The sequence below is a fragment of the Diadema antillarum genome, unplaced genomic scaffold (genome assembly GCF_040938485.1).
Source record: "Diadema antillarum isolate AM-2024a unplaced genomic scaffold, OU_Dant_1.0 seq00000386_RagTag, whole genome shotgun sequence".
NCBI lineage: Eukaryota > Metazoa > Echinodermata > Echinoidea > Diadematoida > Diadematidae > Diadema > Diadema antillarum.
Genome location: NW_027271384.1, coordinates 2,518,093 through 2,537,944, shown reverse-complemented (window position 1 = coordinate 2,537,944; position 19,852 = coordinate 2,518,093). Strand labels below are relative to the sequence as shown.

General features: G+C 40.6%; 2 protein-coding genes across 2 annotated transcripts; both read right to left on the bottom strand.

Annotated features, from left to right (window-relative positions):
• Positions 1–517: 517 nt before the first annotated feature.
• Positions 518–4,999, bottom strand: LOC139731807 (uncharacterized). Its single transcript, XM_071642683.1, has one exon. It carries the CDS (start codon positions 4,997–4,999, stop codon positions 518–520), a length of 4,482 nt encoding a protein of 1,493 aa, XP_071498784.1.
• Positions 5,000–10,133: 5,134 nt separating this feature from the next.
• Positions 10,134–19,852, bottom strand: LOC139731913 (cytochrome P450 4C1-like). The gene is made up of 11 exons (XM_071642789.1): positions 19,544–19,852; positions 18,082–18,200; positions 16,955–17,040; positions 16,333–16,526; positions 14,508–14,577; positions 14,073–14,199; positions 13,501–13,686; positions 12,653–12,755; positions 11,885–12,019; positions 10,916–11,095; positions 10,134–10,618 (listed from the first exon to the last, which is right to left on the bottom strand). The coding sequence occupies exons 1-11, from the start codon at positions 19,734–19,736 to the stop codon at positions 10,446–10,448; spliced, it is 1,566 nt and encodes a 521-aa protein (XP_071498890.1). The 5' UTR covers positions 19,737–19,852; the 3' UTR covers positions 10,134–10,445.

Below are 19,852 nucleotides of genomic sequence, written 5' to 3'. Positions count from 1 at the left end.
GGTTGGTTTTCTGCCATCACGGAGCTAACTCAATGTTCTCTCGGTGAAATCAAAATGGTGTCTGCCACGAAAAGATCCAACTCTACTGTTAAATTGCTACTCGACTACGACACTCCTTTTCGAGGCATTTGGAATATTTGATACAACAAAAAGGGCTTGAACGAAAACACCTATACCGCACTCTCCCGGAACTGGAGCTATTTCCTGTCTTTTCTTTCTACATTAATTGACATGCAAAAATAAATGAACTCCTCTCGGTCAGCGATGGCGCGACTTGTAAAACATTTACACCTGTCCTATCACTTTCTCTCTCTCGCTCTCGCTTTCTCTCTCGCTCCCTCACTCGCACTCTTTGTCTCGTTATCCCTACCCGTAAACATGTTTGTCTAGTTGAATGACCGATAGATGATGTACATGAAACAACCTGGAAATGCATTTTCAATGTGACATTTCACTCCCCCTTTCGAAAAATGCATTTCATAATTAAAAGAAATTACTTATAACACTATCTTTCTCTCTACAGCCGGCTTAGTAGGTCTGCGCCAACATTCTCGCTGCCGCGGATAGCTTCCACACGGAATCTGTAGGGTTGCAAAGCCAGAATCCAACGCATTAGCCTCCCATTGGCAGGGCTAGCCGTGTTCATGTACACTAGTGGGTGGTGGTCTGTTTCTAGCACAAATTGTCTGCCGTACAAGTATGGTTCGAACTTCTTTACAGCCCAAACTACAGCTAAGCACTCACGTTCTATGGTTGAGTATGCTTGTTCTCGTCGAAGCAGTTTTCGGCTCGCGTAGGAGACTGGAAATCGTTCGTCTTGGTGTGTTTGGAGGAGGACTGCTCCTAGTCCAACGTTGGAGGCGTCTGTCCTGAGGATGAAGTCCTGTGACAAATCTGGCAAATGAAGGATAGGGGGGTTAGAAAGTTTTTCCTTCAGTGTTGTGAAGGCCTGCTCTTGGCTCGTTTCCCATTTTACCTTGTTTGGTTCAGCATTTCTGGTCCTGTCTGTGAGTGGTGCGGCGACGGCGGCGTAGTTCGGAATGAACTTCCGGTAGTAGTTCGCCATACCTAGGAAGGATCTGAGCTCTCGTTTGGTCTGAGGCTGACTTACCTCTTGGATGGCTTTGAGTTTTTCAGGGCGGGGTCTTACCTGTCCGTGTTCGATCACATGTCCTAGGAATTCGACGCTTGTCTGTCCGATGAAGCACTTACTTGGTCTAGCAGTGAGCTTTGCGGCTCGTAGTCGTCTGAAGAGTTCTGTGAGTGTACGTAGGTGTTCTTCCCACGTGGTCGAATAGATGAGGATGTCGTCGATGTAGTTCACCGTTCCTCCGAGTCGGTCTAGCAGTCTCCTCATCAGTCGACTGAAGGAGGCGGGAGCGTTCACTAAGCCGAAGGGCATCATTGTGAACTGAAAGAGACCATCGGGGGTAAGAAAAGCGGTTAGTGGTTTGGATTCGGCAGCCATGGGTACCTGCCAGTATCCTTTGCTGAGATCTATTTTGGTGAAGAACTTTGCATGGGCGACTTTTGTGAAGAGTTCATCTTGATCTGGTATGGGTTCAGCATCAAATACAGTCACTTTATTGAGTTTTCTGAAGTCTACACAAAACCGGTTGCTGCCATCGGGCTTTTTAACCAGTACTATGGGGGAGGCAATGGGGCTTTCTGATGGCTCAATTACTCCGAGCGATAGCATGGTTTTTACCTCTTCTCTGACTGTGTCTCTAAGAGAGTGGGGAATGGGATATGGTTTACTCTTCAGGTGTTCATTTTCTTTGAGTTTGATGTGGTGTTCGCCTAACGTGGTTCGACCGGGAAGATCAGACAGGACGTCTTTGTACTCGTTGAGGAGTTCGTTGACCTGTTCTTTCTGTGGGGAGGAAAGGGCTGAGTTAATTGAGACATCGTCGAGTGACTCTTTCGCCTGAAATGGGAAAGGCTGTAGGAGAGATGTGTTAGTTAGTGGTTGCTGCGTTTCTTCCTCGTCATCATTTTGCTCTTCGCATTCGATCACGGCGGTACAAGCAGCTTCGGCATCTGAAATAGAGGGAACATCATTTCTAGCGTGATACTTTTTCAGAAGATTGATGTGGAACACCTTTGGTTTCCCGTTGAGGTCGATCCTGTAGTCCATGGAGCTGATTTTGGAGATCACGTCAAAGGGGCCCTTCCATTGTAGAAGGAGCTTATTCCTGTCAGTTGGTAGGAGTAGGAGTACCTTGTCTCCGACTTGTAGCTCCCTGTGTTTTGCCTTCTGATTGTAGTATTTTGCATACCTGTTTGCTGATTTCTGAAGTTGAGTGTGGGCGTTGCGGCATGTTTCGTCGATCCTGTTTCGGAGATCAAGTACATAGTGGTAAGTAGACTTGGTCTCACCTGTTTCGGCTTCTCCTGTCCAGAGTTCTCTCAGGATGTCGAGGGGTCCGCGTACCTTCCGGCCGTAAAGAAGCTCGAACGGGGAGAACCCCATGCTCTCTTGTGGTGCTTCTCTCACTGCGAATAGAAGGGGAGTAATGTACCTGTCCCAGTCCTTTGGGTTTTCAGCGCACATACGTTTCAACATTTGTTTTAGAGTGCCATTGAAGCGCTCAACTAGTCCATTCGCGGCAGGGTGATACGGGGATGTAGTGAAGTGTTTGATGGAGAGTAATTTGCTTACCTCTTTCATGAGATCAGATGTGAACTGAGTCCCTTGATCGGTCAGCATTTCCTTGGGGATTCCGACTCTGGTGAAGATACTCACTAGGGCTTCTGCAACTCTTTCTGTCTCGATGCTTGGGAGTGGGATTGCCTCGGGGTACCTAGTAGCAACATCAATAACGGTAAGTATGTACCTATTTTTCTGGTCAGTCATTGGGTGTATTGGTCCAACTATGTCTACAGCAATGCGTTCGAAGGGGACTTCGATGAGCGGCATTTTTCCGAGTGGGACCTTGGTTACACGACCTTTTGATAGTGTACGTTGGCAGACGTCACACGATCTACAGTACCTGGTAATGTCAGAGTTCATACCGGGCCAAAAGAAATTGGTAAGTATCTTTTCTGTTGTCTTTTTGGTACCTTGATGCCCTCCGAGTATATTTTCATGGGCTGTTTGCATAACCTGTTTGCGGTATTGTTTTGGTACTACCACTTGTGTGATTGTTGTGTCGGGGTCCATTTGGGGAGAGTGGAATGAGCGATACAGCATTCCGTCTTTGTAAAAGAAGGAAGAGAGACCGTTATTGCGACTTACCTTCTCTGAACGAGTATCGGCGAGTTCTCGCAGGCGGTGTAATGTTTCATCCTTCTGTTGTGCCTCTTTGAGAGCTGTTGGAGTCACGATATCTTCCATTGGGTGTGGGGTTCTGAGAGGACGAAATGGCTTACCGTCTCGTTGAGCCTGGGCTCTCGTCTGTACTGCGCCGACAGGCATTGGTGTAGCCGTCCAGTCAGGATCTGGGTTGTCTGGTTCTCTTACTCCGGGTAGGTTACCTAAAATCAGGTCATAGAGTGGAGTTTTCATGCACAATGCGTTAACTTTCCCTACGTAGAAGGGAGTGTCAACATCTATTCTAGCGACGGGGAGAGTTTTCACTGTGCCATCAATCAGCACGCAAGTACTTTCTTCACCTGTCATTTGGTTTGGCTGGACAAGATCTTGTTTAATGACAGCTCCGCTGCAGCCGCTGTCTCTGAGAACAGAAATTTGATTGTTATTGACTAATCCGTTAGTAACTGGCATTTGTCTGACCACATGTTCTTTGGTGCATGCTGCACTCATCAACGGCAAGGAGTGTCCACATTTGAATTGGATATGATCTGTGGTGGATTCTATTTTGGGGGCATTGAGTGGCATCCGAACCATCATACACGAAGCCTCAATTTTGACCTTTGTGTTAGTGCAAGCTGGACATTGACAGGGAGTATGTGGATTTGGTTCTACCTGATCGGGTTCCGATGAAGCCAGGTTGTGTTCCGAGGTAGGGGGGTTTCCTTGCTCTGGATCCTGGGCGAGGACTAGACCTGCCGATTTCATGGGGGAGAAAGGACAATAGTTAGCAATGTGACCTGGTTTGTGGCATATGAAACACGTTCTGCCTCTGTTTCCCTGTTTTGTACAATCACGGGCAAGGTGACCGTGTTGGTGGCAGTTGTAACATTTGGGTTGAGATGGGGGCCTATTTCCTGAAATGTTATTTGGAGGGATTTTACCTTCAGGTCTGGTGTTGCTCCGTGGCATCTGTCCCACGTGTGTCTGGATGTTCCGTTGTGCCGGTGGGGGTGGTCTGAAGGTGCCTCCTCTGGCGTCTAAGTACTGCTCAGCTAGTTTCACCACGTCCTTCGAAGTCTCGGGCTGCCGTTCTTTTAGGAAGATGGCCAGCTCTCGATGACACCCACTGATGAGCTGCTCCCGGAGTAGTAGATCTGCCAGCTCCTCGAAAGTGTGCTCTATACCAGAGAGGCTTACCCACCTGTTCAAGTAGTTCTCTAGTCGGTTTGCATACTGGGATGCCGTTTCTCCTGTTGTCGGTTTGCCTGAAAAAAACTTGGAGCGAAATCCTTCTGCAGTGAGCTGAAAGGATTTCAAGAGTGCATGTTTCAAAGTGTCATAATCATTGGATTCCGCACTTGACAATCTAGAGTGGACATCAAGAGCCTTACCTGTAAGCAGTGTGCTTAAGTTGAGTGCCCAGTATGTAGTTGGCCAGTTTTGATTTTTGGCATATCGTTCGAACCGCTGTAGATAGGCATCTATGTTATCTTTGTCTTCGTGAAATAGAGGCAATTTTGGAGATCGAGCTTTGCACCCATTAGAACTTGATTCGCTTTTGGTTTGCTTTTCTCGCGCTATCGCCAATTGTAGCTCGGCTGTTTCTCTTTCCTGTCGCCTTAACTCTAACATGTCCGCTCTTTCCTCTCTGAGTCTCTTTTGCTCGTCTGTAACAAACTGCCTAAGCTCCTCTCCACTGAATCCGAACTTTTCTCCAATTTCAGTTAACTTAGCTAGCTCCATTCTGAATTACCTGAGCACTTATACTACCAGAATGTATTCAGATCAGTTCAGATCATGTACACAATGAATATACAACGGTGCACCTATAGATAGTACATACATACAAATGTAGAGGAAACAAAAAAAAAATCACAAGTTTTCTTCAACCTTTTTCTTTACACTGTTTTCTCCGTTTATATACCCATGTGACTTCGAATGGCACGAGTTATACTCCCGGACAAGCCCCCAGAAAATGTCACATGGGCGGACTTAAATAATACTCAATCACACTCGTGCCATTCACTTTAATGTACAATTTAATAAACCATTTGTAGAATATTTACAAGACTGAAATCAAGGAGTTGTGACCAACATAAAATGCAAAATCAAAATTCTGAGTGAGATAAATTAAACGACAATACTCTTATATTCGACAACCATGTGAACGGGACCCTGTCTTGGTCCGGTTCCACCTGTACTTTTGGCTTGACACTTCTTCAGAATAATTATAACAGCTTCACTATTAATTCGTTATCCCTGACAATACACTATCTGCTATCAAGCGCAACACTATATGGTTCACACCACCGTAGTGCTGATCCTGAGATGACCAGCCTGCACGCACGACGGTTTACCGCGGTTATAACACTTGCCTTCAATTACGCTGCTTCCGTTTACATCCGGGTTCTGTGTTAACCCGCAACTCTCATGGAGTGTATAAATACCAACATTCGAATTATGTGCACATCATATTCATCCTTTTACCAATTTAACATGACCTTCACCTCTCTACTTCGGCGACACTTCCTCGTCGTAACCAATCATATCAACAGGGTGTCATGCACCCGCCAGGTTCATCGCTCACCTGCGTTGTCCACAGAGTCACCTTAATTGTCAAACTATTCGCTTCCAGAACATAACTGATTCGTGGGTGGAGCGTCCTTGTATGCGAGGTTGCTGTTCCAGCTCCAAAGTCTCGCGAGGGACCCGCGTTCCGTATTCATTGGCGTCAAAAGTTCTCCCTAGCGAGGGGCGGGCACAGTCGCTCCGCAGCGAATGCGTCGGCCTGGGAGTAGATTCGACCTCGGCCTCGGCGCCATCAATGACCGGTGTAATATAACCAAAATGCCTCTTCTTCTTGGCTACTGGAAGGCTGCAAAGGCTGTTGGAATACGCCTTCTGGCAGCAAACAAAATCTGAACTCAAATCAGCCAGTATACAGGCTGACGGTAAGGTGGACGGACGGCTCCTGGCCGCAAACGAAATTGGGCTTAGACACAAAATTATCTTGCCAACTGGCGTCTGGGTGTGGCAGGTTGGTTTTCTGCCATCACGGAGCTAACTCAATGTTCTCTCGGTGAAATCAAAATGGTGTCTGCCACGAAAAGATCCAACTCTACTGTTAAATTGCTACTCGACTACGACACTCCTTTTCGAGGCATTTGGAATATTTGATACAACAAAAAGGGCTTGAACGAAAACACCTATACCGCACTCTCCCGGAACTGGAGCTATTTCCTGTCTTTTCTTTCTACATTAATTGACATGCAAAAATAAATGAACTCCTCTCGGTCAGCGATGGCGCGACTTGTAAAACATTTACACCTGTCCTATCACTTTCTCTCTCTCGCTCTCGCTTTCTCTCTCGCTCCCTCACTCGCACTCTTTGTCTCGTTATCCCTACCCGTAAACATGTTTGTCTAGTTGAATGACCGATAGGTGATGTACATGAAACAACCTGGAAATGCATTTTCAATGTGACAACGGGAATTATTCAATGCAAGGGTTAAATGCAAATGTCTACTGCACCAGTATTCGGTCACCAACGAGCGCCGCAACGTCCCCGATGCTATTTTGCACCAACAGGGTAGAGCGCGATGCATTTTCAGCGGCCTTGCACACGCATTGACATTGAGCGCGCATATCGTGCAGTGTGACTGCGACCGAGCAAGTGCTCCTCCAACGAAAAAAAAAAAACAATGAATTTTAATTTGAAAAATCATCAAAATACGGGCCAGTTTGTGACGACGGAGAACGAACTTTCATAAATCCAGAAGGACATAGTCCTTCAAATAGGCCTAAACGTAAATTTCGGAATTCTTACGAACATTTGAGCAGCGAAGTCCGATCGTTTGGGAGTTTATGTTTTCGTATGGTAGCGGAAAATCGCAAAGTGAGAAACGGGAAATTTTCGGAGTGGTCACTATACCATGGGGTCAAAACTTAAAGGTCGCACAGAATTTGCAAGGGTCAACCGATTATCACCAAAATCTAATCGATTCTTTCCTGTCATTATCCAGACATCCCCTGAACATTTCGTGCAAATCCGTTTACCCGTTCTCTTGTTATCTTGTACACAAACAAACAAACAAACAAACAAACAAACAAACATACGGAACCCTTTACATAACCCCCTGCCGATTTTCATCGGCGTGGGTAATTACGGCCATCAAATTTAGCGATTGCCAACCGAGCCTTAGTGCGCACGAGTACACCTAAATACGGGCAGTCGGGTTCTAAATGAGGGCGCTCGTAAAATCACTGTAAATTTGTTTTATCAATAGGACCTGGATTTTCTCTTCCAACAACATAAACGTCGCCTCCTATATCGCGCAAAAAAGGACGTTATACAGTGGTCGGAAGATATCATTCTTCTGTAGGATAACATAGGGTGTCAAGCCTGTTTTTTTGGCTGAATTTTCAGCCGATAATCCCGGAAGTAGTACAGAAAATGTTAAGTCCCCCTTTTCATTTATTTATTCTTTTGCTTGTCAACCGATTAACCCTTGAAGTGGCACCAGCAAAATGTAGCAGCAAAATGTCCCCATCATCAAAGACGAATCGAAGTCCATACTCCAATAAAGTCGCCTCACATCTCCTGTAAACTGCCGTCTCAGAAGTTCCTACACTTCCCGACTCCTTGAAAAATCCAAGCCATGATGACAAACGTGACATTCCTGATGTATCAAGCGGAGCAGTCCAGTCCCATCAGCTGCTGAGACCGAGTCGAAGAAACGACTAAGGCGAGCGGAGTCAAATCAACCAACTTCATATACCGCAGAAGCAGTAATTTCCCTTCTACCAAACAAAATTGAAGGTTCCTTCCAAAGTAGTACAAGACTTTCAGTGGCTGGAATATTGATTTGAAAGAAAGATGTTGAGTTTTGCAATCTTTCTGCTCTTAAAAAAAAATTGAAAATTTTGACGAAACTTTAGACAATTAATTTTCTTTAAATAAAACTTTATTATTAAATTATGCTCTTTTCCCTATGACTGTAATAAAAAAAAAATCAACCTGAATTACTACATCACTTCCATCACTTACTTATCTACAAATTTATTTCGTAACACTTTTAATGATTAAGTTCATTATAGAGGTATATTGCATTATGATGTATCCGATCATTTACCAGTATTTCTCTCATCTTCGCAATTATTTCAAAGTATACAATACCAAACCAAAACTAGTGATGCATAGGTCAGAAAGGATCGGAAATGCAAATCTTAAATGAATTAATTAGCGAATGAACAGTGCATGGATGATTATGAAGAAGAAAAAGTCGGAAACAGGGCACAGGAAAATTCTAAAATTGAAACAAAAAATAAGGGATGCATATAACTTTGGTAAAAATATACCGTGTAAAAATCAACAACAACAACAACAAAAACCCTTGGAAAAAGCAAGGAATATTCAATTCAATTAAGACCAGCAGTAAGTAATATAGATTATATGCTTTCACAAAATGTGTTGCTTCACAAAAAAAAAAAAACCAATATCGAAATAAGCTTACTTAACTGATCTATAAGGCGACATGAATTTAACATGGAAAGTAACAAGTAACATTGGGCAAAAACCACGGAGTAAAATTAATCATAATATATCATAAATGCATATTCCAAAAACTTTTTGATAGGGAAATCCCTCTGATAGTTCAAGTGCATTCAATTTGTCTTTTTTCCCCCTGTCGGACCTGATTTAACTGCAAAGAATTGTGATGATCTTTATTTTGCTGAATTTTTATCACGTCCATCCACTAAGACAGAATTTTAATGTCACAACACCAAGTGAATTACCTTATGAATATTGTTAAATCATTTCAACCTAAGACTTCGACTGGACAAAATGGATTAGGTAAGAAGTGATTTAAAGGGATCATACAGTTCTGGTTGAGACCTAATTTTAGGTTTCTAATATCTTAAGGTAAGATAATGAGAAATGTCATATAAAATATGAAAGAGCATGCAATTCATTGAGGAATTCAACGTTTGTTTGATAAAAATTGGTTTTGAAATAGCTGAGATATCCAAAAAGATCGATTCTAATAAAGTGTGGGACCCACACTTTGTAACGATCGCTTTGTTTTACTTTGTTTTTGAATGTTTCAGTTATTCAAAACCCGATTTTCATCAAATAAACGTTGAATTCCTTTTAAAATGGTATCCTTTGTACTATGTTATAAGTGTTTTCTTGGTATCTTGCAAAAATTTAAAAGCCCAATTCTCATCTCAACCAATACTGTACTATCCCTTTAAACACATAAATTGTTTATCTAAATACGTCTTCTTTAGAATATAAAGGTCAACTCCAGTAGTAAACTATATAATCAAAGTCAACATGTCTTTATCGTATGAAAATGTGCCCGTAATACTTACTTACGTTGCAAAATGCCAATATAAAAATATGATAAAACTCAGGACACAAATTATAGCCCTATCTCATTACTGCCCTCTCTCTAAAAAGTTTTAAAGAAGATTGCTTATAAAAGCGTTTTTTTTTTCTTTTTTTTTTTACAGCTAACACCACTGTTAACCCTAGTTTGGCTCTAGGGGAAATGATTTTCCCGTAATATACTGGATAGTTAAGGTCCAGCTTATTCTTGATTCAAAGTTACTTATTTGATGGGTATCAATTTGTATGTGTATTCAAGATCACGGATTCATCCATGTAAAACATCCGATGTGGAGCCCCCAATTGTCAATACTTGACAATACTTGGTTCCCCACTGCTTGATAACAAACTCGTCATATATTCTTAATTTTATTATATTTGTGGATGACACTGTTTTAGCTGCTCATAAGAACCATCAAAATATTAATTCTTACTTAGATATTCAATTCAAAATTGCAGTTACTATATGTTGTCTTGCTTTAAGTGCAGCAAACTATCTGACAAAACAAATAATGCATTTTCAAACTACCCATACTCCAATGTTAGTTCGCAAAATGATTATGATATACAGAGATTAATGATGCGGAGACGAAAGGATCATACTGAATTTTTATTGATTATCATTTCAGCTGAATTTATCACATGGCTGGTATATCCTCCCAATAAGCAGATGCTAGTTTCAAGACCCATTTTACTCCTGTTAATTCCATCGTCACTATGTCACCCGAAGAGTGCAAGTTCGCAGGCAATTCCCTTAAGGGAAATGCATGCTCGTATTAAAGAGAAAGTTGCCTAGAATTACATTGTATACTTTCTCCTGCTAACTTTGACGAGGATTTCGCCTTCCATCGGTCTTATGATCAAGTCGTTTATTGGTTTTGCTTCGTCAATCGTCTGGACGGACTGGAATGAAAATCTCCTCAGAAGATTGGACAAGACGACCTTGGCCTCCATCATGGCAAATTTCTGACCTGTATGATGATTATAATTTGAATAAGACAGACACATGATGATTTGAATGTACAGAGTATATGCAAATAACAGTGATAGTTATGACCGGAGAAAGTTCGTTAGTCAAGAATATGCAATAACAGTATTAATTGATTAACATCTCGAAAATTTTCCAAAAAGTGGAATATCTACAGTTAAAAAAAAAGAACCTGCAGAACAGATGGGACTATGGGCCAATGGGGCCTTTAGGCATGAAATTGACCAAAAAAAAAAAAAGAAAGAAAGAAGAAGAAATCCTTTATTAGAGAATACATTACCTATGCAGTTTCTTGGCCCGGCAGAAAATGGAATATAAGCGTAAGGATGACGCCTTGCTTTGGCTTCAAGTAGGAAGCGATCTGGGTTAAATGTTTCCGGTTCGGGAAACTGTTCCGGGTCACGATGAAGGTTGACGATTGAAATCATGATCGTTGCTTCCTTCGGGACAACCTTCCCATCTGCAAATTCATATCAAAATTCGATTTCAAATCTATGTCAGAGCCTTCTGTGTTGAACATATGATTTTACAAATGAAACACACCAATTTTTGCGAAAACAATAAGACTTGCTTTTGGTAGATTCAAACATAGTTAAATTACGTGTGTAATAATCTGGTAACATAATAAAAAGATATGCTGATTGGATTTAGAGATATTTAGCTAAAAGGAAAAATGATAATCTGATAGAATTGCTGTAAAATGTATTGGTGGGATTGGAAGGCAGAAAGCTGTCGGTAAATTAGCAAAGAGTTTGAAGAGAAGACGGTCTGAAGAAAAGATAAACGCACAAGTGCAATTGCATGTACAAAGTAAAAGAGCAGTCAGTTTATCCCTTATTCTGGCGTTGCATTTGCGTTTTAGTTTGAAGCAACATTTTTTTTTTTTTTTGGTTTTTCTCTTTCTCTTCTTAGATACCTATTATACCCTTATAACTTTATCTAGTGTATAACGATGTACCAAAAGAAAGAGCGTAAGAAATTACATTTTGTGTTCACAATTTTGTGATGTATATCTATTTTTTAATCAACTTTTTGTTTATATCAGTGTATTAGTATGATCGTCATTGTTATCATTAGCATCATAATTATGACGATGATGATGATGATGATTATGTCGTTAACGCGTGCTGGAGGTGTTAAATGTAACTGCAAAGTGCCTTTCATTAGATAAGATACCCTCATATTTTGCTACACTGATCTTTGAGTTCAGATGCTGTGCAGCGCTGATCATAACTTACTGTTGACTTACCCAAGACAATATCATCTTCTAATTTCCGTTGAATGGCAGGAACTGATGGAAACAGTCGAAGAGTCTCCTTGACAACGCACGTCAGGTAAGACAGCTCCGCAAGGTCATCTGTGGTCACAGGACGGTTAGCGTCACCTGTCGGATGCAGACAAATTAAATGACTGGTACACTGTTAAATACTTGATGGATCTTGGATGAACTACCAGATTTGGTGATAATAAGTAAATGTTCTTCTCTTAACTTCATACATCTCATCCTTTCTCTAGTCACCTCATACCCTCGGCTAGTCTAGTTCTGGACCCTTTTTATCGATTCTTTTTTCGCTGACTCTTAAGCGTTAAGCCGAGTGATGGCGCAATCCCGAGAACTGCTGCCCCGAGGATCGCGCCATCACTCGGCTTAGCGTACAGTCGGCGAAAAAACAGAATCGATAAAAAGGGTCCAGAACTGGACTAATTATCGGCCGACTTTGTCCTGAAGCTTTGTTGATTTTAGTCAGGAAAAACAATGTTCAAACCACAAGAAAAAATATTCTTGACATTATTGTCGTTAAAATGCATTATCTATGTGTATATAGTTCATCTCTGGATGTGCTTATAATGTTGTGTAGAATGCAAAATCAGGATCTCACAGTTTATAGGCCCTATATACAAAGGGTTTTTGAGACCACAATCGCTAAAGCAAAGCTTAGAGAAATTCCTTGGTAAAAGCAAAGGTTTGGATTGATGTCTCCGTTGCAACCATTTTCTTTTCTGCACGCCATCTTACCAAAAACGCGGTCCATTTCATCGTGGAGGCGTTCCTGGACATCGGGATGAAGACCAATGAAAAGCAAGGCCCACGAAATCGCTGCAGCAGTAGTGTCATGACCCTGGCTCAACAAAGGAAAGTCAATGTCACTCAATGGGCTCGACATCAGCTTTTTTTCTAGGCCCATTTTGGCAGTTGGGCCACTAAAATCCTTACGACAGAAATTTGGGTAACTGAAAAAAAATGTTCTGGCCCGAAGTATTAGAAACATAACAATCAACATTGTTTCCGAACGTATATATAGCCTTTTTGTAAATCTGCTGGCCCGACAACAATTTTTAATGGCCCCAGGCCGAGCCACCGCTAATGCCTATCCCTGTTATAGGCTACAAACATATTAAAAACCTACAAGTGGATAACAACTTATTTCACTGTGGTCCAATTTTTTTGAGTAAAAATCTAATGATGTTAATCAAATGATATAAGTAAATTATCAAAGACTTTTCGTTATGAGTTTATAAAACAAACAAAGACTTTTTTTTTATTCGGGATATTAGAGACTAATGCCCCTCGAGATCTCGACTTCATTCTATGACCTTTGGAGTAAGTTCTCGGGTCATAGCACGGAGTTGAGATTCCTCGGGACAATGATATCAGCGATGTCTTAAAGAACAGTCTGTACACTGTAGTATACTTATGACATAAAAAAAGCAAATTTGTTTCTAGGAGAAAGTGGAAAGTTTTTGAGTACCAATATTTCCGATAACATGTTTCATGAGGGCATAATAATTGACAATTTACGCAATTTATATTCTTATTCATTAACTAATTAATTATTCATTTATAAATCAGAGCTAAATTTTTACCGCGAACATGAAGGTATCCACTTCCTCCTTAATGTCCTCCAGGGTGAAACTTGGATCCTCTCGATGCATCTTGAGGAGGAGATCTAGAAAAGCAAACCGTTTCCGTTCTCCAGCAATGTCCTCGATTTCATCATCACCACAGTCTTTCGGCGGCTTATGACATGTATGAAGTCGTTCTCGAATCATCTGTTTTGGGGGAAAAATGGAAATAAACAAAACATTTCCAAAAAACAAACAACTCTATACTTATCTCTCCATCACTGTCCGGATTAATTGATGAAAGTAACTGCAACAAAACCAAGCGAATAGAAAAGTAAAAGCGTTAGAGACTGTAATATAAAGACAGAAATTAAATTGGCCAGAGCAGTGGAAGTTTTGAGAAAATCAGGCCTCTATTTCTTTTTCGTATCATAAACTCCCACTTGTCGTGCTACCGCACACGTCCTCCACAAACCCCAGCATGATCATACATGAAACCAAAGCTGATTATTACGTAGTTTCGGTTACAAAAGTTTCAAATGCCTCTTCTTGATGTTTGCGCATGATGGTAATACGCGTTGAATGATACTCACTGAACGAGTGACGCCGTGGAGAATGGCGAGACATTCTCGCTGTTTGGCCCCGGCTTCAAGATTGCGGAAAACTACATCTGGCCACATCCATGGAGATCTGGCCCTCAGCGAGATCTGCTGCGACATTCTAATCAAAGTAGCATAGGACGTAGCCATTACAATCATCCTTTTGTCTCTTTGACTTAAAACTGGCAAAAGAATTCTTGCCTCTTGAATCAAAGATATTATGCAGGATATGAGTTGCCATTCATAATTTGTGAAGCGTGGTCTGGAACATTTCATGACACAAAGACCGACAGCAATTGTTAAAAAAACATCTCATATGTTTCATCAAGGCAGAAGGCAAGAATTAATGCCCTATGTCACCTTTTGCTCTTTCACTCGATCAAGGTTCATGTAAAGACCTATACAACACAATGGAGCCAACGAACTTACTTATTGACAGCCTGGACATACTCGTTGTCGGTGTCTCCTTGCGCATTGATGTATTTCCCCATGGCAGTGTCTGTATGAATCATGACAGGTATAAAGAAACAACAAGAAAATAAGTATTATAAACATACGTATATCTATGTATTCGTCTATCATGGTGGTTACCAATGACTAGACAAAACAAAATAGAATACTTACCACATCCTCTTGACTTTGTATTTTTATTTATCTCTCCGCGTCCCTCATTCTCTTTTAACTCTTTGAGTGACAAGTTTACTTCCTGTCCAAGGGTTTGTGTGTGAAATTTGTGCACATTATCTTGACTCACTGGCACAGAGAGGGTTAATCTCCTCATCTGATCTCCTTCCTGACCACTTGGAGTCGTGAGTTGCCTCGGGCAGCCTGCCCCGTAATCAATGGAATGACAAGGGTTCGAGTCCCAGTGAGCATGATAGCTGAGCAATGTTATGCATGAACATGTTGTCCCCTCTATCATAGTAAGAGACAAAATGCTCTCTCCCTCGGAAAGAAAATGTAGATGTTCCTTGTTTGAGCGTACGGAAGCTCACAATTATTAGTGCCAACGAGAAGGCGTGGTATATTAGATCTTCTTATGACTTAACTTGAAGGGTAATAAAGGCAAGGAGAAGGGATCTGGCAGTCATATCAGGCTTCTTGATTTCTCGGACCAGTGAAGTCGAAACGACGACATTTTGGATCTCGCCTTCTCGCCTTCACGGATCAGAAAAATCAAGATGAGAAGCTTTCAGATTTCGCCATCTTAATATAGGAGACGACATTGTCTTCTCTGCGAGGCGAGTATTATTGAAAGTTCATTTCATCTTTATTCGTGAAACGAAACACATAACATAATCGTGGACTACGTAACTTTCCCCATTGCTGGTAGGCCTCTCAAGGGCTTTTTACACTTGCAAATTTTTGCTTAGTCCCGTACCAACGGTGGGGCTAAGGGGGGGGGGGGGGGGGGGGCTTAGCCCCTTTCCTTAGCCCACATTCTGTTTACACTCGTTTTTGCCAAAGTGGGCTAGCCCCACCGATAGTCCCGTACTATCTGGCCCTGCAAAATAGCAGGGTTAGCACCGTAATTGCGGTGCCAAGCAAACGAGTGTAAACAGAACGAACAAATAATCCGGGGCTAAGCGACGGAGACGAAGTCCGACCCCCACTGACCAATCAGAAACGAGATAATCAAGTGCTGCCGGTGCGTGCGTGTACGTGTACAGTGCACAGCGTAATCATGAATATACATGTGGTTTTGAAAGTACCGGACTAAGAAATACGAGTGTAAAAAGGTCAATTTTCTCCTAAGCTCCGGACAAGAGCTTAGTAGGGGAATTATGGGCGAGTGATAGTTCTGGATCAGAGAGAGTACGGGGTTAAGAAACACAAGTGTAAAAAGGGCTTCACTGTCCCTCAGGATCTCGACACCGTCCTAGGACCTTCGGAGAGACCTCGGGTCATGGCATAAATTTTCGATCCACAGGACAAAAGCAGACCATGATATCAACAATGCCGTTGAAAAGCAGTTCGTACATGTATGTTATTCTGTGTTCAACTTTCTATAAAGTATCATTCAATGCTATCAAATACAGATAATTTTAAGCATGCCTGTCAAAGCTCGCCTGTTATAGTGCATTTTCCAGTGCTGTACGTATTGATTCTCATTGGTTTAATTCATTTAAGTCTGTAAAACGCTATTTTTTTTTCAAGTATTACAACAATTTTTCACTTTTTTTTTTGATCACCTGCACCTGTTATACAGTCTTGTGAACATTGTGAAGTGGTCTTATTGGTACATTTTGATTACCGCAAATTATATCCAAAGCACAATAAGTCGCAAGGGGAAATATGTTGACGTGATCAGCTTTGTTTGCCCACGGCTCCAGCTTATCGGCCAAGATGTTGCTCTGCTCATTGAAGACATCCATGAAGTTTTGGAGGATGGAGAAGTGAAAAGTTGGCGTCAACATCTTGCGGCGGTGGAACCACTTCCCTCCAGAGCTGCGGATGGAATTTTGCAAGGAACAACTTGGGTAATGTCGTCATCACAGGTCAATGTATATTGAACATTAATCTAAACTGTCAAACCACCAGGAATTAATATGACATTGGCGTTTCAAGTGTTTGGCTGTATTGAAAGTGGATCTATATTATAGATACAAGTTCCTTACAATATATCAACTTTGTAATTACCAAATATGATTTGCTGCCATATAGCCATAAACATTTACCACGTCGCACAAATTTGTCACTATTCATCTCTTTTAATACACATGGAGAGAATCAGGTCTGAACATGGGTGTTCACGACAGGATCAGGTATTTTTACATTATCAAGCATCTGACGTGATTTCACTGACACAGACTGCAGAAACTGTGAACTGTGGGGGAGTTTTTCTGGCTCCTTTACAGTACTCTATTCCTCGTTACCTGACTATCAAACCAAGACCAAGCCAGGGCCGCAAAAAGTTGTAGGCATATCCTTTCTTGATATGACGACTGCTTCTTAGTATTTCCTGTAGTGACAGCAACCGAAATCATAATGTGCACAGCATGTCCATAAGAAACAACGCTCACATATAAACATATACACATAAACGTCAGCCTGCGAAAGGTTTTTGTGATTACAGTTTGTGCATTTAATTATATCGTAATATACCTTATATGATTTCAATTTGCATATCATGCCATGCCACTTGGCAGCTTACACTAATTTAGAAAAAAAAATGAATCTGGGACAATGCTTTGTGACTACAAACAATTAAAAAAAATCATTAATGTTTGATGCAATGTTTCCTTGATGATATATTTGTTATATATATATATGTACACACACATGAAATATGTGTTTTATATGCTTATTCACAGAATTTATCACATATGTCATACTACGGTATACACTGCGACTTGGACGGATCCCGTTGCCTAATGCGCGTTTGGTCTCACTCCACATATTCTAATTACATTTCGTCAACAACCACTTCGTGTAATTTCTACTTGGTCAGACTGGCACTTGGCAGAATTACAGTATAGTCTAATTACTATTTATAGGCTATGCCCAGTTAGTCTATTACCAAACCAGTGTAATACTCAGTTTATCTACGTCGTTTAGACCTAACGAGTATTATATTAAATGGTTTTTAGCCGAAACAGTCGTTAGACGAGATGGCAATTGGACAAGATGGCTTATGAACCTGATAAAAATTAGACAAGAGATTTAAAAATATTAAAGTTATCACATTTATACTTGATACTTAACATTGATTAGATTGATCAACATTTTTACACTGGTTATTTCTATCCCTAACTCACTTTTATAGAACTATTTTGAAGCACTAAAGCTGGGTTTTTGTTTCATCCACAAATGTTTAATAGTGCCTTTAAGTGAATATTCAACGGGAAACTTAGAAGAAACCAACATCGACGCGGGCATGTATGATACGGTGATGTAACTGATATTGAAGATTTGCGAAAATACGGAAAAATTAACATTCTATAAATTTCTTTCACTTTGGTTGTGGTTTTTCATGTCAAGCTTCTACGCATCCTGTTCTTACCTCAGCATGCTTGCAGTTGTAAGTGACCAGCGAAGGTAATGGACCAAACCAAATCCGAATGATACCGCCACTCTTCTCACGATATTCATTTGCCAAGGATTTGATGAACAAGAAATACTCTGCGAACAAAATTCAGTGGAACAAAATAATGTTCAAAAATATTCCGTCATCAATTATTTTGTACATTGAATTCTTTCTGCATTTGGATAAGAAAAGATCAGGCTACTCAACGTATGTTTATTAATCATGCCTACAACACCCCGTTTCTTGATATTGTATGTTAAATGAGACGATCTCTAACTATCTTTGTCTGCACAGCATTTCATCAAGACTCTACCAATCACAACGCTTCATCATACATCTTGTATCACTAGCAAACTATTTTCTTCTTCCCTGTGTCATGTGAATCTACGAAAGACAGCCCCAAAAGAGGAGAATTAGTCAAGTATTGTTTGAATTATATCATATCCCTTATAACCCCTTTTAGACCTTTGAGTTATTATAAAGTAGAATGAAGAATTGTATACTTCTCTGCACTTCAACTTATTTTTAGAAGTTTTCCATCCATGTGGAATGTGCAGTTAGACATGGAAGATTCAATACAGAGAATTATATATATATATATATATATATATATATATATATATATATATACAATCAGCATGAGTTGAATATTTCACGATGATGAATACAAATCCGTCGGGAAAACATCAAGTCCAAAAAGGGATGCATTTTTGTCTTTTGATGGTACATCTCTAGTGATTTATAAAGCAGAGGAAGTTAAAAAAAAAACCCTCACAATTTCATTCATTTGAATCCTTTCTTGTTCATTTCTAATCGTTTACTTCAATTGCAAATATTTAAAAACCTTTTACTTGAGCAGTTTCATAATTCATGACTGATTCTAAACTTCGGTACACGTTTTACAAAACACAGCTTTCGTAACATTCTCCTTCAAATTGCGAAAATTTTTCTTGTTACTGTTTTAATGATTTTTCCTTTTTGATTTTTTTTTTAAAGGGGAGGGGGATTTCATGAATTTGACCGGATCAAGCATATTATAATCTTCGTCCAATACAGTATGTGCAGTAAAATACAAATGTGTCATTTCAAAGATGACAAAGTGATAACTTCTGCAGGAACAATTTCTCAGGGAAATTGATGGGTTGTGGCTTTTGTTTCTCACACAATGACGGACCTAGTTCACTTAAAACGCACTCCTCAAACGCCTCTTTTTTTTTTGTCAAAAGCAGCTTTTCTACAATTTTCCAATACTTATTTTGGTGGGTTAAGAAAATTAAGCCAACATTTTGATGAGTAACATATATGATTTCAAATTTGAGGATACCCTTTTTCAGATTTTGATAAAACATCTTTACCTGGTGACATTCTTCAAAGAAAGTTGGTTTGCTACACACCAAGCCATGCACCCGTAGTGTTGATGTTATAGTAGATCACTGACCTCTAGGATCTTTGCTGAGCATGTGGGCATTCCCAATTATCGGAAGGGCCAACGGTCCGTAGAACTTGCTCATCAGAAAGAAGACTCGGATGAATTTTGCTGAGAAGTAGGCCAGCAGTGTGAATAGAGTCACAGCAATTATGGTCCCCAGCATGCAAAAGCCGTGAAGGTTACCAGATTCTGCTAAATCCATTTTGCCAGTCTTCTAAGTACAGCAGCTGATCATCACAAGGTGTATGTAAAACTGTAAAATAGTAGAATGACAAAATATGGTGGTTAAAGGCAGACTTATGTTTAGTTGTCTTTTCC

Excerpts from the sequence above, each read along its gene's own strand:
- LOC139731807 (XM_071642683.1), bottom strand. The coding sequence starts at position 4,999 with ATGGAGCTAGCTAAGTTAACTGAAATTGGAGAAAAGTTCGGATTCAGT.
- LOC139731913 (XM_071642789.1), bottom strand. The coding sequence starts at position 19,736 with ATGGATTTAGCAGAATCTGGTAACCTTCACGGCTTTTGCATGCTGGGG. Across the intron at positions 13,687-14,072 it reads TCCACGGCGTCACTCGTTCA|ATGATTCGAGAACGACTTCA; the intron begins GTGAGTATCATT and ends CCCCCAAAACAG. Across the intron at positions 12,756-13,500 it reads TGGATACCTTCATGTTCGCG|GGTCATGACACTACTGCTGC; the intron begins GTAAAAATTTAG and ends TTGTTGAGCCAG.